The sequence below is a fragment of the Lepidochelys olivacea genome (assembly GCF_965140295.1).
Source record: "Lepidochelys olivacea isolate rLepOli2 genome assembly, chromosome: 5".
In the NCBI taxonomy this organism is placed as follows: Eukaryota; Metazoa; Chordata; order Testudines; family Cheloniidae; genus Lepidochelys; species Lepidochelys olivacea.
The window spans coordinates 24,441,670-24,465,302 of NC_140415.1; the positions used below are offsets into that span (position 1 = coordinate 24,441,670).

Below are 23,633 nucleotides of genomic sequence, written 5' to 3' on the forward strand. Positions count from 1 at the left end.
TCCACTTCCTGGACACTACGGTGCTAATAAACTATGGTCACATAAACACCACCCTATACCGGAAACCTACTGACCGCTATTCCTACCTACAGGCCTCCAGCTTTCACCTGACCACACCACACGATCCATTGTCTACAGACAAGCTCTGCAATACAACTGCATTTGCTCCAACCCCTCAGACAGAGACAAACACCTACAAGATCTCTATCAAGCATTCTTACAGCTACAATACCCACCTGCGGAAGTGAAGAAACAGATTGATAGAGCCAGAAGAGTTCCCAGAAGTCACCTACTACAGGACAGGCCTAACAAAGAAAACAACAGAACGCCACTAGCCGTCACCTTCAGCCCCCAACTAAAACCTCTCCAGCACATCATCAAGGATCTACAACCTATCCTGAAGGACGACCCATCAATCTCACAAATCTTGGGAGACAGGCCAGTCCTTGCTTACAGACAGCCCCCCAACTTGAAGCAAATACTCACCAGCAACCACACACTACACAACAGAACCACTAACCCAGGAACCTATCCTTGAAACAAAGCCTGTTGCCAACTGTGTCCACATATCTATTCGGGGACACCATCACAGGGCCTAATAACATCAGCCACACTATCAGAGGCTCATTCACCTGCACATCTACCAATGTGATATATGCCATCATGTGCCAGCAATGCCCCTCTGCCATGTACATTGGTCAAACTGGACAGTCTCTACATAAAAGAATAGATGGACACAAATCAGATGTCAAGAATTATAACATTCATAAACCAGTCGGAGAACACTTCAATTTCTCTGGTCACTCGATTTCTGATCTCAAAGTGACTATCCTTCAACAAAAAAACTTCGAAAACAGACTCCAACGAGAGACTGCTGAATTGGAATTAATTTGCAAATTGGATACAATTAACTTAGGCTTGAATAGAGACTGGGAATGGTTGATTCATTATAAAAAGTAACCTCTTACCCCCCACCCCCCCGCTGTTCCTCAGACGTTCTTGTTAAACCCTGGATTTGTGCTGGAAATGGCCCACCTTGATTATCATACACATTGTAAGGACAGTGATCACTGTAGATAAGCTATTACCAGCAGGAGAGTGGGGTGGGGGGAGAGAAAACCTTTTGTAGTGATAAACATCCATTTTTTCGTGGTCTGTGTGTATAAAAACCATCTTCTGTATTTTCCACAGTATGTATCCGATGAAGTGAGCTGTAGCTCACGAAAGCTTATGCTCAAATAAATTAGTTAGTCTCTAAGGTGCCACAAGTACTCCTTTTTCTTTTTTCATATTAACATCCTGATTATTAAAGTTCACATGTACCACTTTAGCCACAGCACTGCTGGATTTAGCTGTGAGAAAGCAGCAAGCATATGTTATAAGATCCTGTGCTTTACTTTGTGTTTTATTGTATAGGTTTTAAATCCTTCTACATTGTAGCTTCAGAAGTAGACTGGCTGGAACGGGCTGCCTCTCTGCTGACATAAGAAGATAATACCATAGGAGGTTCATGTCCAGAAGGTTTCCTTGACAATTATAAGAGCTAGAAACCCCTCCCCCCACCCCCCCGCAAGGGAAAACTTAAATGCAGTAGACACTGAATCAGTCAGGGGGTCAGATTAATACATCAAGGGGGATGGATCTGGGAGTCTGATAGCTGTGGTTTTGTTTATACACTGAGTGAGTGGAGAAGGAGGGAGAAGATAATCTCAAATGGCTAAACAAGGTCAATGCCTAAAGTTCCGCAGATGATATTGTAATACTGGCAGACCAGGTGCCCGCTTATGCCAAGGACCAGACCTCTCTGAAAACTGACAAATACATGGGTGGAAACCAGCTTGGCTCACCTATGGGTTAGTATAGTTAAAACAGATATTAGTGATATAAGAATGTGTTTAGTGTCCAGACTTTGTGGAATGCTTGTAGGATGCTGCATGTATTAATTTTACATATAATGTCTGTATCCCATAGCATAAAGTTACATTGAGTGTTTGCACTGTAAACCTGTCAGTCATTGTGCAACTCAAACAGGAAAAGAAACATTGATTAAGGTAAAGTGCACATCCTGCGCACAAGATGGCCCTTTGAAGGCAAATGAGGCACCGTGTGACATCCAAGGGCAGAAACCTTGTTGATTGCATTCCTTAGTCCCTCCATGAAGGGGAGGCATGCGAATGAACTCATCCCATCAGCTTGGATTCTGAGGTGAAGGGAGAAAAATCCCTGACAAGGAGGAACTGGGATCTTTATACTGTCTGGACTCTGAGGGGTAAAGATGCCTAAACATAAGCAAGAGACTTGGCATGGGTCAGCCCTAAAGGACATGTAGAGCTGGTTATTATAGAAGCTTATTTTACCTTTTTAAATGTAAGACTGTAACTCATGTGTTTATGTTTCCTGTTTTAACCTTGTGAATAATTCATTTCTTTTCTTAGTTAATAAATCTTTAGTTAGTTTATTACAGGATTGGCTACAGGCTCTCTCTTTGGCTTGAGATCTGAGTGCAAATGACATTGGGTAAGTGACTGGTCCTTTGAGAATGGGAATAACTTGAACATTGTTTTGATTTTTGGTGTAAAGTGCCCACCCATCACATAGTCCAGCTTGCCTGGGTGGCAAGATGGACTGGAGTGCTGAGGGGTCTGTCTGTGACTCCATGGTATAACTGTTATAGCGTTAGAGGAGTTCACACTCATTAGTGGGTTGGTGAAATCTAATTATAGAACATACCATCAGTTTGGGGCTTTTGCCCTACTTTTTGACAGTCTCCCCCAAGATTGGCACTCATGGTTGTGAGCAACTTCAGACAGCGTGACAAATATCACAAGAAATAACTTTTAAGTTATTACATTTTGAAATTTGCTCATTTGGAGATTTGAACTTAGACACATTTTACATTTTTAAACTTAGATTTCGTTATATGTGGGAAAAAGCACAATTTGTCTGAAAAAAAATTAATTGTCCACTTTAAAACCAGAAGTGACAGAGGAGGAAAACATATCTGAAAATCAGCCCCAGTAATACAAGCCTCTACAATACAACTGATTGAACCATTTCCTCTGAGTGTAAAACCCACATGATAATTGTTTTGACTGAGTCTTAATAAAGCTAGTAAAACTGCACAAAATCTCTACACTACACCATTTTCACAATATCAGCAGTGTAAATCAGGAGTAACTCCATTTCTCCCAACAGGGGTTGACCAGTGTAAATGAGATCAGAATCAGACCAAATATCTAAGAAATTGATCAACAAGCACCGGGACACACCAAGATTTTTATTTTTTAGATAAGGGAATTATGTCTAACTGAACAGGGGAATCCCTGAAAATTTTCCTCCCCGCTCATACACAGACGGGGAAGTGAATCCATACCACTGATAGTCCACAGCTCTCCTGTTCTGCTGCATCTAACTGCTCTGTCACATTATGTTAATACTGCTGCCTAGGAACATCAACAATCAGTAGATTGGAGAAGGTGCATGAGATTCAGAACTGGTAATTTCAGTGGAATGAAAGGTCCTGTGTAGTGCACATACAGAGCTAGATCATATGGATGTCATGATTTAGCACTGTGGCCAGAAATCACTCTGACTTAAAACCTGTAGAGGAAAAGCCCATTCTGCATGAAATAACAGAGAAGGACTTTAGACAAACACATAAAAATTATTCCACTTCTTTAAATGACAGACCGTTATGACTGTTTTCATGGTGATTAACAATGTAATCAAGTTTGCTTCTATTTATATAATTTATCTAACTGAAAAATAATTAAATACGATCACATACCATATTTATTATAGTGAGGATGTAGGATTCCACATTGTCACTTCCATGATATTCAATCATCTTACTGTCTGCAACAACCAGCGTCTCCACCCATCGTTCCTTGCTGACAGAACGCCGAGCAATCGTTTTGGCTGCCCTGTGATTTGCTTCCCACCTCTCCCTCCGATGTTCTTGTTTGAAAAAGCTGAAGGTATCTGGAATGTTAAAGGGCATTGATTTCATTTTACATGGAGATATTTTCATTGTGTTTCAAGGTCACTTTACATTTTAAGTGTCTCGTTGTAATACTTACAGAGAAGTCAGAGCTCTACAGATTGGATTAAAATAAAATGGATCCAAACTTTACCAAAAAGTCAGGAATGTTTGGATCCCAGGTATTGATTGTGCTCATCATAGGGCTAGAGGCCAGCTGCAAAGTTTGGATCAGGGTATCAACCTTCCCAACATTCAAGAGATTTTGAGGTCTGTCATTTTGTTTCAAGACCATCTCTAATTACAGCAGTTCTTGCTATAAAATAAAGGGCTTATTTTCCCTATAACATATATGCTCAATTCCTATCAGGGTGGTAAGTTGGATCCAGTCCTTCAGGGGCATGTGGTCTGTCCTGTGCATGAACAGGCTGGGAAAGATTCCCCGATCGAACAGGGGATGGATCACTTGATGATTACCTGTTCTGTTCATTCCCTCTGGGGCACTTGGCATTCAGAAGACAGGATACTGGGCTAGATGGACCTTTGGTCTGACCCAGAATGGCCATTCTTATGTTCTGAGCAATGAAACTGCTTCACCAGCAGATGGCACCTATACTCCACTGGGGCATAATAGCCGCTACCTACCACAGCTGTCAATTAGAGACAAGGCAAGTATTTAAGTGAGGTAATATCTTTTATTGGAAGAACTTCTGTTGCTGAAAGAGACGGACTTTCAAGCTACACAGAGCTCTTGCTTTTGAGCTACACTGAAGAGCTTTGTGTAGCTCAAAAGCTTGTCTCTCTCACCAACTGAAGTTGGCCCAATAAAAGATATTACCTTGCCTAACTTGTCTCGCTAATATCCTGAGACCAACATGGCTATGACACCATACAATCAGCTGTCAGTGTAACCTGTCTGATTGATGGATGAGGAGCTCTGCGCTGCAGCTATAGCTCTGTGATCTTTGCTTCTTGGTTGCTCAGGGAAGTTTTTTCCCCCCCTTTTCTCTTTAGTGTTGCTAACAATTTAAATCATGGCAGCTTCTCCTGACTGACTTCTAGCTTTGAAAGCCAGAGCTGCCTTAGCAGGGAAATGATCTGTGGGGGAGTTGTGAGATACCCAGGTGGCAGTGACTGGCACAGGGCACAGTAGAATGCCTTTGTGGTGGTCATAATCTCCTAGAAATGCATATTATTCATATATTAGTAGTAGTCCTCGACAGAGCCCCAGTCATGGCCTAGGACCCCATTATACTAGGCACTGTACAAACACAGAACAAAAAAGATGATCCCTACTCCAAAGAGTTTACAGTCTACCGTGTTTATCCCAACACCAGCCTCCAAGCATTACTGGGACATGCCGACCACACCTCCAATTCACCTGGTCACACCTACTTTGGGTGAGTGCCTCTGGCTGTGCCTCAAACCACTTGTGTTCAGAGACTACAAGCTACAAGACTACAAAGACAGAAGACATTTGATCTGTGTCCTGCACAGGAATAGTGAGGGTGTGAGGGGTTTTCACGCTCTCTTCTTTCCCGAAAACCTGCACAGGGTCAGGCAGAATGTAGCCAGATGTGTTCCTATGACTATAACACATCCGGATCTTCTGACTATTCATTGTATGGATACAGTACATCTTTGCAACATACAATGGTTAACATTATGTTTCATGGTATAGCTAGATGCATAAGCTTCTTTAAAGAAAGCAAAGGCATTCAAGAACAATTCTGCACTAAACCAGAGTGTTGGACTGTGTCCTTTTTTGCTCAGAACCATGCTCTGAGGTCAATATGAAAGCTGACTAGTAACACAAGTAGTAAAAACAACAAGGAGTCTGTGTGGCACCTGTCAACATAGGCAATCCAACTCCCCGAGAGGTGCCAGCTAGGTTGACAAAATAATTCTTCCATTGACCTAGCACTGCCTACACCAGGGGTTAGGTCGGCTTAACTAGGTTGTTCAGGAGTGTAGATTTTTCAGACCAGACGGAGCTGCGTCAACCTAATTTTTTAGTGTAGGCCAGGCCTCAGACCTGATGTGGGGACAGCGTTCCCATGAAAGACAACACAGAGGCGGCAACGGTGCTGAGGTTCCCCACTACTCGGTGAAATCACTGGAACTGAAATCCCTAGAACTGGGCTAGCTGGGTTGGTGGACCCTCAGAACACGGCACTGCTGCTAGAGTCAGAGTGGTAAGAGATGCAGCAGCAGCAGAAGTGCCCCCTCCCCAGCAAATTCTAGAACTGGGATGGCTAATAGCGAGACAAAGAGGTCATGGCACTGAAGGACCAGAAGGATTGGACCAGACCAAGGATGCAGCAACTACAGCGGTGAGCAGGATCAGAGGCAGCTGCAAGCACAGGCAGCGGAGATAACATTGAGAAGCGGCAGGGGTGGTAGCAGCATAGCAGAGGCATCACTCACCCACACCTACCCCAAGCTGGAGGTAAACCCACCTGAATGCAGCCCTTGGACTCTGTCCTAACCTCGGACAATCAACGGTGAGTAGGATGCAGCGGAGGGAAAGGGGAATGGCATGTTAAAGGGACATTCATCCATTGGACTTTCACAACACAAGGTGGAAAACTGAGGCAAAGGCCTACTGCCCAAGATACAATGGGGCAGGTGTTTTACCTACTGTCTGCATGCTTCTGAGTCGTTATTGCTGTGTTTTCCCAAATTAATTCTGAGTTCCCACTCCAATTAATAAAAGTTCTATTTTGTTATACATACACTTGGTGCTTATGAGTGGGGAAGTATTGCCCATGATATCCAGTATGGGTTCCCATCTGGGGTGGTAGGTGACACCTAAGGGTATCATCAAACACTACAACCCATACTGGATAGGGTCCCCATCCTGAAAGAAATCTTTCCTGATGTCTGGTCTTCAAACAACCCTCGCATCTCTCCAAGCTCACCATCAGAAGCAAGCTCCCCGCAGACCAGGACACACCAACTCAAAGCAGCATCAGACCTTGCCAAAACAGATGCAAAACCTGCAGACATATCTACACTGCTACAATGATCAATGCCTCCCGATAAACATTTTCAAGATTCATGGGTCGTACACATGCCTATCACAACATGTGGTGTACCTTCTCCAATGCACTAAATGCCCCAATAGCAACTATATGGGTGAAATCAGATAATCACTGTGCTCTTGAATGAGCACATACAGGGAAATGATAAAAGACAAAAACACCATGTCACCTGTGGGTGAACACTTTTCACAAAGCGATCACTCTATATCAGACCTCTCAGTCCTCAAAGGAAACCTGTACAACACTTTCAAAAGACGATCCTGGGAACTTAAAGTCATAACTTTGTTAGTCACTAATAATAATGGACTGAAGAGAGACACTGGCTTTATGGCGTGTTACTATAATCTATAAGGCACTACCAACCTCACACCCCCAGCTGCTTCCCCCCCCCCACCACCACCCTTCCTTTCCTCTCTGTGTCAGGAGGCTATTAAGGGGCCACTTCACCTTGAATGGTCCCTTGAAGTGTGTGTTAACTACTTAGGTTTAACATTCTGTTCCACCTTGTATTTAGCTGTGACACGCTGAGTTAGGGCAGGTCTACACTCAAAATGCTGCACCAATGCAGCTGAGGGCACTTTTACATGAACAGGAGAGCTTCTTCCGTCGGCTTAGTTAATCCATCTCCCTGAGAGATGGTAGCTCTGTTGATGGGAGAAACTCTCCCATTGACATATTCTGACCTAACCACCCGTGTGGACAGTGCTAACTAAATTGCTCAGGGGTGTGGATTTTTCACATCCCTGAGTGACATAGTTTTACATATTTAGGTCTGTAGTGTAGACCTGACCTTAGTTTCCTAAACTGAAGAAGAGTTCTGTGTAAGCGCAAAAGCTTGTCTCTCTAATAAAATATAATACCTCACCCAACTTATCTCTCTAATATCCTGGGACCAACATGGTTACAACAACAACAGGATGTCTTATGTCACCCATGACCTTCCTACTGGTAACGGATTGGGTAAGGAGAAAGACTACAGAACCACCAAGGGGTATACAATGGATTTCCACAAAGAAGCTACAAGACCTCGACTTTGCAGATGACATCAACCGGCTGTCCTATACCCACAGAGATATGCAAGCTAAAACAAATGATCTCCAGATCTATGCAGTTAGTAGAGTTGAAAATCAAAACAGAAACATTCAAAACGACGAGAACAAGAAACACCAGTAACACTTCCTGGGATTGACAGTAAAAAAAAAAGGGGGGGGGTGTCTGACACCTCACATATTTTGGCAGCATCATAAGCAAAACAGATGGAACGCATGAAGACATTAAAGCCAGAATAGCGAAAGCCAGACATGCCTTCTGTGACACACTGTACCTCAAAACACCCCGTACCTCCAGATCCACCACTGTTATAGGATTATGATAACTATGCCTTGTGAGGTATCACTGGAAAAGTTATAATCTGTTGAGCATCACTACCCTGCTAAAATGTGTATATCATTGTATATAAAGTTATTAAATGTTTCTATATGTTTGTTACTGAAACATGTTGTGAGTCCGGGAAATGCTCACAGACTAGCTCTTCAGTAACAAAGAAGTGACCAACACCCACCCAGATGTTAAGTGGCATCACCAGCCATTCACCAGCAGTGGGAGTTCTAAACAAGAGATTTACAATTTATCTGAAGGACAGTTGCTCAAGCATGTACACTTTGAGGCTGCCTAATCCCATGACACAGCAAGGATCTTTCCATCACCTGGAGGAGAGTATAAAATAAGGGACAGCAACACCACGACCTTACCTCTTCTCCCCCACCTACCCTGAAGGCAACAAGATCTGGAAGATAAAGAAATATTTGAACTGGGGGAAAGTGGTCCTAACTGGAAAAGTTTTCCAGTTAGCACAGCCTGCTGTAGGTTTTGTGGTAAGAGAAACCTTATTACTTCAAACTGGACTCAGCTTAATAAAGTTGAGGAATTAGACTGTGATTTTATCTTTTATTCCTTTTTGTAACCAATTCTGAACTCCTATGCCTATACCACTTATAAATAACCTAAAATCTATCTTCCTATAGTTAATAAATCTGTTTTATATTTAATCTAAACCAATGTGATTTTGGCTGAAGTGTTTGGGGAAATCTACTCAGGTTAGAAAGGCTGGTGATGTCCACTACCCTTTGACGGAGTGGCAAACTAATTAATGTGCTTGCATTGATCAAGAAAGTCTTGAAACAGTGTCAGACTCACACTTCTGGGGTGCAAGGATGGGGGGGATTTGCTGGTGTCTCCCTGAATACAGTTCATGAGTGGCTGGGGAGAGCATTCATGTACTTTACTGGGTATGCCTCTGCACGCTGACGGCTGAGTGAACAGAGCGGGGAATGGGGGGTGGAAGAGAGGGGGCAGTTTGCTGTTCACTAGCATAGCAGTGTAGAAGACAGCCTGAGCAGGAGAGTTAAAGGTTCCAAAGTTCAGATTGCACCCTGGGGGATGTCACACCTTCCCAACCCTAAAGCCAATCTAGAGAAACAGAAACCTAGATCTCTGAATTAAACATTGTAAAATCTGTTTTATTACATGGTGCTGAAAGTCAGAGACTTATCAAGACCTTATTATCTAAATTCCAATTTTTATAAACTGCTGCCTTAGACAAATCCTCAACATCAGATGGCCAGAAATAAATCACAAATAAAGAGCTGTGGAGGATGAAACTGATAGGACAGGAAATTATGGAGCAAAAATGGAGATGGCTGGAACACACATAAGGGAAAGAACCAAACAACATAAGATGGGTGCTCAACTGGAATCACCAGGGCAAGAGGTGCCAAGGTAGACTAAAGACAACTTGGAAGTGCACAACAGAAGCAGAAATGAATGTTATTTAAATGAGATGGGAAGAAGCAGCAAAAGACCATCAAAAATGGAAGGCAGTGGTGAAGGCCCTATGCTCTGCATGGAATAAAGAGGCATAAATCAAGTAAGTAAAGTCAGGGCTGAATAATACACAAAGAGTAATTATACCAGATTAAAATGATGTTGCTCTCATGTGTGCAGGAAATCATATTCCCTTTGTGACAATGCAGGGAGAAAACAGTTGAGCCTTCACTCTGCTCACTTAGATAGCAATTAGTTCACCAGGGAAAGCTGACTGAGGTAATCAGATTATCAGGCTGGCAGGCTGGGTGGGATAAAGAGCTAATTAGCCCATCAGCCCAAGTCTGATAAAGAGTCACAGGAAGGAACTGCTAGGAGAGGGAGTAGGGGGATCAGTTAGTTGAGCCCAGCCACAGAGAGACCTCAGGGAGGGGAGACCTCTGTTCTCGTCAGGTCTTGATGAGAGGACCAAAAGCACTGTGAATGCACAATGACTGAGGTCTGCACAGTTTCTGTGGGACAAGATGACAGGAGTAAAGGTGTGCCCTGTTAGACCCTTATTTAACAAATCAATGCAGCTTCCTATTAGATTTTGCTAAGTAATAGAATTACATTGCCATCATGCTTGTGCCAGATCCCTCTTTCATATAATTTATTTTCCAGCCAGTAACACTGATAGTTTTACTTTTAAATAGATTTAAATTTACCTTCAGTTTGATCACACTCTTCAATCCCACAGCTTCAGCAAAACAATTTGTTAAGTCTATTTTTCTGCAAAACTCCTTTCTAAGAGAGGATCGGATTCCCCTGACATAATGACATTTGGTATAATTTGCCTGTCAACATCAAGGCCTCTTTTTCACGTTCTCTCTTACAGATTGTGCTCAAGGAAAAGTGCATTATGTGTGCAGTGTACCACTGAGGGACCTCAGTGTGCTGACAGCCCAAAAGCACAACCAGAGTCACTAGGAGTTAAGATGCATTCAACACCTTGCAGGATATACTCAGCTCCTCATAGGATCAGCTCAAATATGCCTCACTACAAGAGTGAGCTCTTGAACAGATTAGAATGGGTTCAGGGCAAACACTAACATAGGCAGCATGGAAAATGTCTAGATGAACTGATCCTTTTCTCCTCAATTTACTTCCACTTCACACAAACAAAATAGTCTCTCATATTTATTATTTTACATGGTTCACACCAGAAACACAATCATCAATCTGAGACGATGGATCCCATACCATTCAAAGCATCCTGCATTACTGTTTTACCTATAATCCTCATTTGGGGTTTTTGTCCCACTCTGTCCCTAATTTGGGTTTAGGCAAGAAGTACTGTCATTTTGGAGGTGTGGTGAACCCTCCAAGAACTGAATAATTCTAATCCTCTGTCACAAGCCTGGGTTTCCTATGATCCAGTCTTAGAAACCTGCTGCCACCATCAAACTTCTCAACTGGAACTTTAACCTTGGGGCACCCCTCTCCCCTCTTTACAAGGATTCTGTCCCCAGGAACGCTGGTTCACAGACAGGTATGCAATGCTTAATTTGTAATGAAAGAGGTGCCGGGACTCAAGCAATTAGGTGTTCGGGATCAAGCAATTTTTTTACATTCATAATTAATTCAGCAAGCCTAGAGGTGCCGGCAGTATGAACTGACAAGCCTAGAGGTGATGGGGCTCAGTTCTGGCAAGCCCTGGCACAAATTAGACACTGCAGGTATGATAGGTGTTCTTCAAAGGCAGCTGCAGAAGTCACCATTTACCATATCCCTGCTGTAGACCAAATGATTGCATTTGTAATTTATTATTTACAATTAAAACCTATGAGTGAACTCTGGTACTGACCATCTTGAAATGCCCACTGTTCTTGTTCTGGAAAATCAGATACAGATGACAAGCATGTCTGCCACTCATCACCACTCCTGGTGAAGGATTGAAAGCATAAAACTGACAAACTGTTGGCCTCAGCAGCTATAAGCAGAAGAATGTTTAGAAAATAGTTATAGCTAAAGATGGTCAAAAAACAGTACATATATTTTGTGAAAAATCTGAACACAACATTTTTTATTTGAAATTTTTCTTTTTTTTTTTTAAATTTTCTGTTCCTGGCCTGGTCTCCAGCCTACTTTGAGTGACAGGTTTCAAAGTGGTAGCAGTGTTAGTTTGTATCAGCAAAAAGAATGAGGACTACCTTAGAGACGAACACATTTATTTGAGTATAAGCTTTCATGGGCTAAAACCCACTTTATCGGATGCAGTGGAAAATACAGTAGGAAGACACACACACACACATGAAAAAATGGGTTTTTTGAGTGAGTGAGCCTGTGTTGGATTGCCTATGGCTGTTCTACAGAGTACCTGCACAGGGGGAAACTCTCCCCTGGCTAGCTAAGGGATTTTTACGGCCCCAGTATGCCCTATGCCCCTGCCTTTTGTTAAGGAAAAGTTAGCACATGTGACTCCATTTTGGTTTGGGGCCCACCATTGTTTAAATGTCAGCACATCATACACCAGGAGGAGTAATCCTTAGATATTGAATCCCTGTGAAAATCCTCCTCCTTGTCTCCAGCCTGCCTTGACTCCCAGTATCTGGTTTTTGTCAGTCTCTAACTCCCTGTCTCTTGGCCTTGATGTGAGGCCTCCCATCCTGATAATAAAAGTTACTGATGCATAGCTTTAGGACCATGCTGTGTAATTAACATACTGGTATAGCACGAGGAATGCACCAAGCAGGGATAGGTGGTAGATAAGACAAGGGTTTGTTTATTGGCTAAGGTTTCCGATGCACGAGGGCAACATGCTTTGCTAAAAGGTATATAACCTTTGTATAATCTGCATTCAGGGTCCCCTCCTGGCTAGCAGGGGGGCACCACGCTCGAGCGTAATAAACTTAGTGTCTTTTGGGAACTCTGCAGTTGTGGACTTTGTTTCTGTGCCTCAGCCTAGATTCGAACTGTGCGTGTCCTACCAGGTGTAATTCGCAGCACTGGTGTGCGTGTCCTACCAGGTGTAATTCGCAGCACTTTGTTTTGGTGGAGTCAAAGACTGGTTCTGCTCTGTAAAGAGACTCTAAAATTGGTATTATGAAATTCCATGTTTTTAGTCCCTCAGTGACTTCCACATCAAATTTGCTGAGGATATAAGATAAAAAGATAGTTTCCTTCCTGCCTAACTGCTTGGGATCCAGAAGATAAACCAGGGATTGTGGGTTAGAGTCCCATCTGGGGTGCCATTCTGTAGCCTCTGTTTAAATTGAATTAATAGTTCTGTCCTAAACCACAATGTCCCTAGTAAGTCCAGCTCTTGTGTTGCTATAGTTTTAAGATCAACAAAGTGATAGTTACCCTTAATGATTCTCTTAGGTTGGGAGACTCTAGGAGTACATGAAGAACAAATACAGTGACCATCACCACAGTTACAAATAAGTCTTGTTTGTATTATAAGTTACACTCACATGCAAGTATACAAAACTTGAGAAGGTCCACATGATGGCAAAGGCTGTATTTATACTCACATACCCAAAGATATCATAGGGTTTGGTGGATTTCTTAACAGATGGTGTTACGATGAGTGACTCACTTCTGCGGTACCTCCTGCTGGCTGGCAGGGAATTAGCTTGTTTTCCAGCTCTGGAGCACCCTCTGCAGGCCGGTGTCATCGCTTCCGGACCCTGGTGCCCCTTTTTCTGGGGGTTCTGCCCCAGCAGTGTCCTCTCAGTCTCTGAGTCTTCCCGCTCTGGGGAACCCCCAACCCCCTAATCCCACCTTGCCTCAGTGCCTACTGCCAGTCATCATTTAGCCCCTGCAGAACAGCCTCATTTAACTGCTCTATTTTCCTCCTTAATTTCGTTCCACAGTACTGCATACAACATATATACAATCCAGTGCTATATCCTTCACCTCATGAGATTTTTTCCTTGATTTTTCTTTCTCAAAAATACATTAGGTCCTATGGGTTTAGGTGGTCTATGTGTACGGGGAGACTTTGACAAACCAGTAAAGTGCCTGAAACCACTATGGTTTATTGCTAAAAGCAGCCAAGTCAGCAGGCTGCAAATTGGCCATTCAGCATTCTCAGTTTGACCAAGGCAGGAGGGGAGGGGGTTTTGGGTGCCACAGAAAAGGGCAGCTTGATTCCATGTCCTTCCTGATAAGAATTGTGTTGAAGTTGCTGATCCTGCTCTTCTAAAATGCATGTATGAGCCCCAGGAATGTCTACTGAGGCCTCAAGGCTGCAAACTCCAGAAAAACCCACACCTAGTTAATCAATAATCAGAAGGAACCTCTTGCTTGACCATTGAAACTGCTTACTTAACAAGTTTTCTTTAAGGGACATGTCATTCTATTACTAATGTACAAATAAGGGGGGTAAGTTTGAGGTAGTTGGACTCTTTTTGGACTCTCCCTCTGGATACATCTTGAGTCCCAATCGGCAGACGGAAGATTTGGCCACCAGAAGCCTGCCACTGTGTCACTCGAGAACCACACTCAACTCTGGTAATTATCAAGGGTTGGGGGTTGTGGCAAATTGCCAGCACTACTATGATGGGTCTCGCGCTTTCTCTTCTTGGGGAGGGTTCAGGGCACCGTTTCTTGCCCCTGAACTGAGGTATTAACTGCTCCACTAGTGTCCTAGAGGAGGGGAGTGGAGAGGGAGGGACCCAGGCCCACCCTCTACTCCCGGTCCCAGCCCAAGGGGCCTAGGAATAGCGGTAAACCGCTTGAACTAGCGGTTCCTTCCCCTGGGCTACTTCCCTCTCCTGCCCTTCAGCTTGTGGGGCTTTCTGCCCTCCCTCAGCACAAACCAGGTGTCCCTTTACCTAGAGTCTTGGTCTTCTTAGCCCACCACAGCACTTCTCCAAACTCTCCTCTGCTTCCCTCCAAACTGCTCTCTGCTCCAACACCAATCCACTCTGCTTCAATTCCTCCAAACTGCTCTCTGCTCCAACACCAATCCACTCTGCTTCAGCTCCTCCTCTTGTCTGATTGAAGCAGGGGGGTTTTATCATGTAACTGGCTTCAGGTGCTCTAATTAATCTATAGCAAACTTTCTTCCCTCTGGCTCCCTTCTAACACTCTCCTGCTGCCCTCTGGCCATGCTGTATCACAGGGTGTTTTACTAACCTGTTGCAGACATGTGTAAGTGCTTGAGACTAAGCAAAGTTTAGCTTTAAGTGAAAGCACTCTTGTGTGGTCCTGTTTGTGCCAGCCATCTATCGGTTGGACAGCCGTGTCTCCCCTGATTTATTTCCTGACATCACCTTGCACAGAGTAAAAGTTACCAAGAGCTTTGGGTTGAAAGAACTCCGGGTAACATGAAGGTTTGGCTGTCCAGTATCTCTGCTTCCCCTCCACCAGGGGTTTTGATATAGTCCTGCCCAAAAGGTATGACTATATGTGGTACCACTGTATCACAATATCCCCCTTAAACATTACTCATTAACAAGACAACTTATCTATTTACTATAACTACCATGTTTACGAGAGGATGTAGATCCCCCTTTTAATTTTCCCTTGAGCTCAGTTCCTACAGCATAATACGTAGACAGAGAAGAAAAACCACAACAATGATGCAACAGCAAGCACACAAAAAACTCCCCTGGAAGTTCCCTGTTTTAGGTACCGTGAGTGTGACGCAGTCCTTCTACCTGCATTAATTCCGACAAGGATTTGTTTTCATCTGACTAAGTCCCTTAATCATTCCCCTTTTATCCTAGGGTAGTCTCTACCCTTCCCTCTACCCCCGCCATTTTTTTTCCTTTGTGCCTTCTAGAGTCCTGTCTGGGGAACCACTCTGGAGCCTCTATTTTAAACTGAATTGATAGTTCTGTGCTAAACCACAGTGTTCCTAGTGAGTGAGTCCAGCCCCCGTGTTGCTACAGTTTTAAGATCAACAGAATGAAAGTTACCGTTAGTAAAATTACCCAACTCTTATGTTGGGAGGCTCTAGGAACACACAAACAATGAAACACTGACCACAAACACACTGTGGTCCAGGTAAGGAATCTTGTTGTTATTATAAGTTTTACTAAGCAGATGATTAAGGTTACAATCACACACAAGTATACAACACCTGAGAAAGCCCATGCAATAGCCAATGCAGTATTCATGCTCACATACCCAAAGATATTGTAGCATCTGGTGGATCTCTCAACAAGTGGTCATTGATAGAGCAGTGATTCCTGCTGGCGTCTTCCCACCCTGTCCATACCAGGGAACCCCTTTTATCCTGTTGTTCTGACCATGCATAACACCTTATGCATATGCATAAGGGTTCCAACCTCCTTTTCCTTATCTGTACTTCCACATCCCATACATTTTGGAGTGCCAAACATCACCTATTGGCACATTCTTTATAGTAATTTTGTAACTTTACTGGCACAGTTTTATCCTAGGTCATCTACTTATGTCAACCCTCCTTAAGCCTGAGGCCTCATATGGCTATGCTGAAATCTGACAGACCTCTCAGCCTGTAGCCTTGCATTACAGCCTTGCTTTACTTATATTCCTAATTCACACTCATCACTGCTGAATATTTACCAATCTTATACTCCAATAATCCTATCCTACTTATATGTACAATTTAAATCTATTCTTCACACATTACCTATGAAATAACATGTGAGTTAACCACAATAGAAAACACAATTAAATGATAAAATAAACTAATTGGCTGCCAGATTGAGTGTTTATTTCTTTTGGTATAATTACTAGACACAAGCTCATACCAAAACCCTGGCTCCTGGATCATTTCTTATAAACTGCTAGAGATAAAATTCAAGATGTTTGCTCTACAGAGGTATTTCCTTCAGATGAACACAGAAAAGGACAATGTTATCTAAGCAGGAAACAAATATTCAGTGTCATCATCTCAGAAGACAACAAACAACCACCTTCCCTCTCCACTACATAAAAGCCTACAGGCATATTTCACAAGGTGAAATAGCCATATTTCCAACAATCTTCACTTAACGTGAAAACTGCTCTGCACACTTCCACTACCTCAGATCCAGGCGTAGGAAGCCACTTTCAGAGGTAATGTAAATTTCCTAAGGAAATCAGTAACTTCCACACTAAGGAGACAGAAGGGAAGAATTGTAAGAGGAGAAGCAACAGAAAGGAGGAAGTTGTGAGATCCAGTTCACCTTCCACTGACCCCCAGCATATGCATTACACTGTCATTGACTCACTGATCTGTAACACACCATCATTTACAGCACTCCTAAATTTGGCTCCACAGCATTTGCACATAAGTAACTCCAGAATTTTGAATAATTACATCCTGCAACATAACTTCTATTAGTAATTTTGCCTTAGAGAAGTTATTATCCAGCATGCACTACTCTACAGCACAGAGCTCACTTCCTGCTGTCTGAAGCAGCCACATTGCCAACTGCAAGGATTATCCTGCAACCTTTGTCAAATGGTTTTAATAATTAACAGCATTTGGGGGGGGGGCACACAGGAAGGACATGCACAAATCCTATTAAACCATGGGCCATGCATGGCTTTAAAAAAATTAATTTACTGATTTTCATTATTAAAGCTGATTAGCCTCACTCAAATCAAATCCCCTCTGGGGTCTTCTATAGTATGAACACTTAGCCCTGGTCTACACTACGAGTTTAGGTCCAATTTAGCAGTGTTCAATCAATTTAACCCTGCACCCATCCACATAACGAAGCCATTTTTGTCGACTTAATGGGCTCTTAAAATCGATTTCTGTACTCCTCCCTGACGAGGGGATTTGTGCTGAAATCAACATCACGGGGTCGAATTTGGGTTAGTGTGGACGCAATTTGACAGTATTGGCCTCCCGGAGCAAACCCACAGTACTCCATTGTGACAGCTCTGGACAGCACTCTCAACTCGGATGCACTGGCCAGGTAGACAGGAAAAGCCCCGCAAAATTTTAATTTCATTTCCTGTTTGGCCACTGTGGCGTGACCACACAGAGCTCATCAGCAGAGATGACCATGGAGTCCCAGAATCGCAAAAGAGCTCCAGCATGGACCGAACAGAAGGTACTAGACCTGATTACTGTATTGGGAGACAAATCTGTGCTATCAGAACTCCATTCCAAAAGACGAAATGCCAAAATATTTGAAAAAATCTCCAAGGGCATGAAGGACAGAGGCTACCACAGGGACCCACAGCAGTGCCGTGTGAAACTTAAGGAGCTCAGGCAAGCCTACCAAAAAACCCAAGAGGCAAACACCCACTAGGGGTCAGAGCCCTAGACATGCCGCTTCTATGATGAGCTGCATGCAATTCTAGGGGGTGCCCCTACCACTGCCCCTCCCCTGTACGTGGACTCCTGCAAGGGAGTCTCACGCAACAGGGATGAGGATTTTGGGGATGAGGAAGATGATGAGGAGGGGGAGGTTGAAGATAGCACACACCAGGCAAGCGGAGAAACCATTCTCCCCGACAGCCAGGAACTGTTTATCACCCTGGAGCCAATACCCTCCCAACCCGAGCTCCCGGATCTTGAAGGCGGAGAAGGCAGCTCTGGTGAGCGTACCATTGTAAATAAAATACATGGTTTAAAAGCAAGTGTGTTGAATGATTAATTTGCCCTGAAGACTTGGGATGCATTCACGGCCAGTACAGCTACTGGAAAAGTCTGTTAACATGTCTGGGGATGGGGTGGAAATCCTCCAGGGACATCTCAATGAAGCTGTCCTGGAGGTACTCCCAAAGCCTTTGCAAAAGGTTTCTGGGGAGGGCAGCCTTATTGCGTCCTCCATGGTAGGACACTTTACCACAGCAGGCCAGTAGCACATAGTCTGGAATCATTGCATAAGAAAGCATGGCAGCATGTGGTACCAGAGTCACTACCCTTGATAGCAGCAACTCAGTGATTGTGTTGGCTACTTGGATCACAGCAGCCCCCACAGTAGATTTGCCCACTCCAAATTGATTCCCAACTGACCGGGAACTGTCTGGCGTTGCAAGCTTCCACGGGGCTATCGCCACTTGCTTGTGAACTGTGAGGGCTGCTCTTGTCTTGGTATTCTTGCGCTTCGGGGCAGGGGAAAGCAAGTCACAAAGTTCCATGAAAAAGTGCCCTTACGCATGCAAAAGTTTCGCAGCCACTGGGAATCATCCCAGACCTGCAACGCTATGCCATCCCACCAGTCTGTGCTTGTTTCCCAGGCCAAGAATCAGTGTTCCATAGCATGAGCCTGCCCCATTGCCACCAGGATGGCCAAATTGCCAGGGCCTGTGCTTTGAGAGAAGTCTATGTCCATGTCCTCATCACTCTCGTCACCGCACTGCCATCGCCTCCTCGCCTGCTTTTGCAGGTTCTGGTTGTGCATATACTGCATGATAACGCACGAGGTATTTACAATACTCATAACTGCCATGGTGATTTGAGCAGTCTCCATGCTTGCCATGGTATGGCGTCTGCAGGAAAGCAGGAGAGCAGAGTTGCAGGGGAAGCGGTGGTTGGATGACCAGTTTTGCAGACCTACTGCACCGTCTGCTGCCAGGACACAACAGCTGAGGGGGCTGCATGCTTGCCGCGGTATGGCGAGACAAGAGCAGCTAAGCAGAGTTGCAGTGAAAGTGGCCCTGCGAGACCACCAGGAGAGCAGAGTGCCAGTGGAAGCGATGGATGACGACAATGATTTGCAGACCTACTGCATCATCTGCTGAAAGCAGTATGACGCCCGCACAGAAAAAAGGTGCGAAACGATTGTTTGCCGTTGATTTCACGGAGGGAGGGGCGACTGAGGACATATACCCAAACCCACCCGTGACAATGTTTTTGCCCCATCAGGCATTGGGAGCTCAACCCAGAATTCCAAGGGGCGGCGGAGACTGCGGGAACTGTGGGATAGCTACCCACAGTGCAACGCTCCGAAAATCGACACTAGCCTCAGTACTGTGGACGCACTCCGCCAATTAAATGCGTTTAGTGGGGACGCACACAATCGACTGAATAAAATCACTTTCTAAAAAATCAACTTCTATAAATTCAACCTAATTTCGTAGTGTAGACATACCCTTCAAAATGTCTGGCACGCTTCATCCTTTGTACATTACCAGAAACAGCTCATGAAAAATTATTCATTGAAGTATGCTGCTAAAACATTTTCATTTCAGTCATTACTGTGGACATCTAATGTAACGGATTGCCTCTTTCCTCACTGTCAGGCCAAACTAGCTCCCAGGACCAGCAGAATGGTCCTGCCATGGCTTATGATCGCCCATCTCAACGGCTCCCACTGCCCCTTGTTCCCCATACAGAAGGGTACGGAGGCACCTGCCACACTCTGACCTGGCTTTCACACCCCTTCCCATTAAATTGTGTTGCCTTTTGCTTTTGATGTGTGGCATATCTCTATGTGCAGAGCTCAGCAACCCTTTTGTTCTCAGAGAATTGAGTCTAACTGCACAGAGGATACACACTGAGCTCCTCCTTTGCTCTGTGTATGTGAACCACTCTCCTAGCTCCCTGCCAGGGAAGGGCACTCACCACTCCCAACCACACTCCTATTCAGCTAATCAGATAAAATAAAATTAAATCTTGAGCCCAACAGGATTTGAACTTATGTAGCCCAGGAAGAGCAGCTGGCCCTGTTATCTGCAGTGCTGCACTGCAAGGAGAACGGATAGCTTCTTACTTACCTGACAATAGTTATTTTCCATTTCCTTTTATCATTTAGATACTTAATAAAGGTTTTTCACATTTTAAAAAAAGTAGCAATTTCAAGGGTCAGCTTTGAAAATGGTTCATTTGCTTGTTTGGTTTTTGAAGGGCTTGAATGTTTTTTTTTTCTTTCAAGATATGCACAGACTGGATATCAGACCCACATGCACAGCTTCATTATGCATGGAATAAGGCCTTTTAGCCACTTTGCTGAAATCACTAGCCAAATGACTGGGGTCATTTTCTCTGTAGCCTATTCTCTATAGCAAGGGAAGTCAATAGGCAGACCGCAGGCCAAATCTGGACTGACAGATGCTTTTGAACAGACTGTGAAATATTTTTTATGTACTTATTATTATTATTATTGCTATTATTTTTGCATTAATTTCTCTGGAGTCTGAACCTTGATTATGCCTTAACTAAGAAATTTGGACCTTGATAAAAAAATAATTGATTACCCCGATATATAGTATTTCCTGTGTACCAGAACTCCCTTTATGTTTACCGTAATACCATAGCTAGATCACAGTTGAACAGACAGACTCATCTAGATCAACTCTTTCAGATTTAAAAACATATTTGGAAAAACTCACCTAATACAGTTTTTCACGCTTGGGTTTTATAGAGCTCTCCAGCTGAAACATGACATCCACACTAAAAAGCACTGGGCAGAAACAAATAAACTCATATCCAAGACTGAAAAGAGACAGCAAAAACTCAGAACTTCTGAAAATAAAGCTTTGGCTCTAGTCAATCCAAGGACTAACTTCTGTCACAAAGACTGTTACAAGAAATAATTTGCTCTCCATACCCTGAACAAGTAACAAATAATTTACTTGTATCCATTTACTTATAAGGCTTGTCAACACCGTACCACAGTCCAGACTCTAAGGGCCCCATGTTATTTTAAAGTAATTGGTGTCCATTTAAATTTGTTTCTATTTTCATTTGTATGTTGTTTACTCAAGACAGTCCCTTTCACAGGAGTAGGATGCACTGAAGAAATATCTATTACAGGATTTCCTTGCAAATGGTAATTTCTGCAAACAATTATATACATGTGAGCTAGAGGGAAACACACACTACCCTATAAAAGAGTCTTTCATGACCAATGAAACCCCATTAACAAGTTAAGTAAGAATTTCCCAAGAGTCTAGTTTTAGGCAGCTCATTGTTTTCAATTATTTCCTGTCTAAACTGTTCACCGCTAAAGAGGCATGTCAAAAATAATGTCCTGTACTCCAACCCGCAGGAGATGTGAAGGCCTTTGGCAAAGTCTCAGGCCTGGTCTCCACTACAGAGTTAGGTTGACAGAAGTCACCTTAATTCGACCTAATAATGTGTGCATCTACGTTGCCAGGTCCCTTCCTTCCTAAGTTGACTGTAAAGTTGACTTCTGTACTCCACCTCTGCAAGAGGCGTAATGCTTAATTCAACATCCACGGGTCAATATAGGGATAGTGTAGATGCTGCATTGTGTAATTCGAATTACTTGGCCTCCAGAAGATGTCCCACAATGCTCTGCTGTGACCGCTCTGAAAATCACTTTCAACTCCACTGCACGTCAGCCAGGTAAACAGGAAACAGCCCCTCCCCTGTTAGAGCCCTGGGAACTCTTGAATTTTCATTTTCTGTTTGATCAGCATGGAGAGCTCGCCTGCACAGCTGATCATGGAGCCTCAATGCTCCAAATGTGCTCCACCATGGACTACACAGCAGGTGCTTGATCTTATTGCTGTGTTGGGAGAAGAGTTTGTGCAGTCACAGCTGAGATCCAGCCGAAGAAACGCAGACATCTATACAAAGATCACGCGGGACATGCGGGGGAAGGGCTACACCAGGGACACGCAGAAGTGCCAACTGAAAATAAAGAACTTTGGCAAGCATACCAGAAGACAAGGGAGGAAATAGTTATTCTGGTTCTGCCCCACAGACATGTTGCTTTTACAATAAACTTTATGCAATTTTTGGTGTCAACCCCACCACCACCCCAAAACGCAGCGTGAATACCTCCCAGGAGTCTGAGTCCCAGCCCACCTCAGGCAACAATGAGGAGGGCAGTGTAGAGGAGAAAAAGGAGGAGGAGAATGGGAGACAGGCCCTAGTAGCTGATCCATTCTCCCCAACAGCCAGGAGCTGTTTTTAACCACGGAGCCCAGCCGGTCGCAGGACAGAATGGTGGTCGAGCACAATGCTAGGGAAGGCACCTCTGGTGAGTATACATTTCCAGTGAAACTGAAGGGGTTATATGCTAATGTATTATATGTTTAATCAGAACAAAAACCGATGTGCAGAGGGTATGTGCTTCCCAATGGCCACTCCAGCTACGCTGACGGTGCTCCCTGAAAGAGACTGTTTATGTGCACAGGGATGGCCCGAGAATCCTCCACTAAGATCTCCAAGAAACTCTGATGTAGGTACTCCACAATCCCTTGTAGAAGGTTTCTGGGGAGGGCTGCCAATCATTTCTTCCACCGCAGTAGGACACTTTTCCTTACCACTCCAGTATTAACTCATTGTGGCACACAGCATTGCAGCATAAGGACCAGGTCTGTACTCAGACGATTGCAGCATCTGCTCCCTCGCTGTCTCTGTCACCCTCAGGTGACTGATATCGCATAGAGTCACCTAGGGAATATGGGGGAACTTTACAGTACAAGTACTCAACCCACAAACAATAGAACAAGTGATCCACCCCCCTACAGTGAAATCCGGGTCCCATGGCCACACGGTCCCTAACGGCGCTGTTGTTGTGGTTGGAAAGGATTGCCATATATTACATGCAGCATTAAGCAAATGGGATGGGGGAAGTCACACAAAGCCGCGTCCACCACTGGAAAAAAAAACAAACTATTTGGGACGCTTAACACTGGTGCCTGTTCTCAAGCACCGTCCATGTTGCTAGGGGGAGGGGGTGTAGCTCAGCTGCCCAACTGTGCTCCCGATGCAGGTTTGTCAAAAGTTGCAGCACAAGGCCTGTCGCCCATGCCTTGGAGCCATACTCACCATGGCTGGACCAGCGAACCGACTCATGGAATACCTAGGGATTCTGATTACATTGTGGTTTACAGTGAAGTGTAATATGGGTTTATTTTTTTACATATCAACCTTGCACCAGAAACATTCT

The 23,633-nt window shown here is 44.0% G+C and overlaps 1 protein-coding gene across 1 annotated transcript in view; it reads right to left on the reverse strand.

The window, feature by feature from the left end:
* ADAMTS12 (ADAM metallopeptidase with thrombospondin type 1 motif 12) overlaps positions 1–23,633 on the reverse strand; it is a 319,746-nt gene that overhangs the window by 157,890 nt on the left and 138,223 nt on the right. Inside the window, exon 4 of the mRNA XM_084629649.1 lies at positions 3,788–3,981. Within this exon, the coding sequence (XP_084485775.1) occupies positions 3,788–3,981 (194 nt within the window). The remainder of the gene's footprint in view (positions 1–3,787; positions 3,982–23,633) is intronic.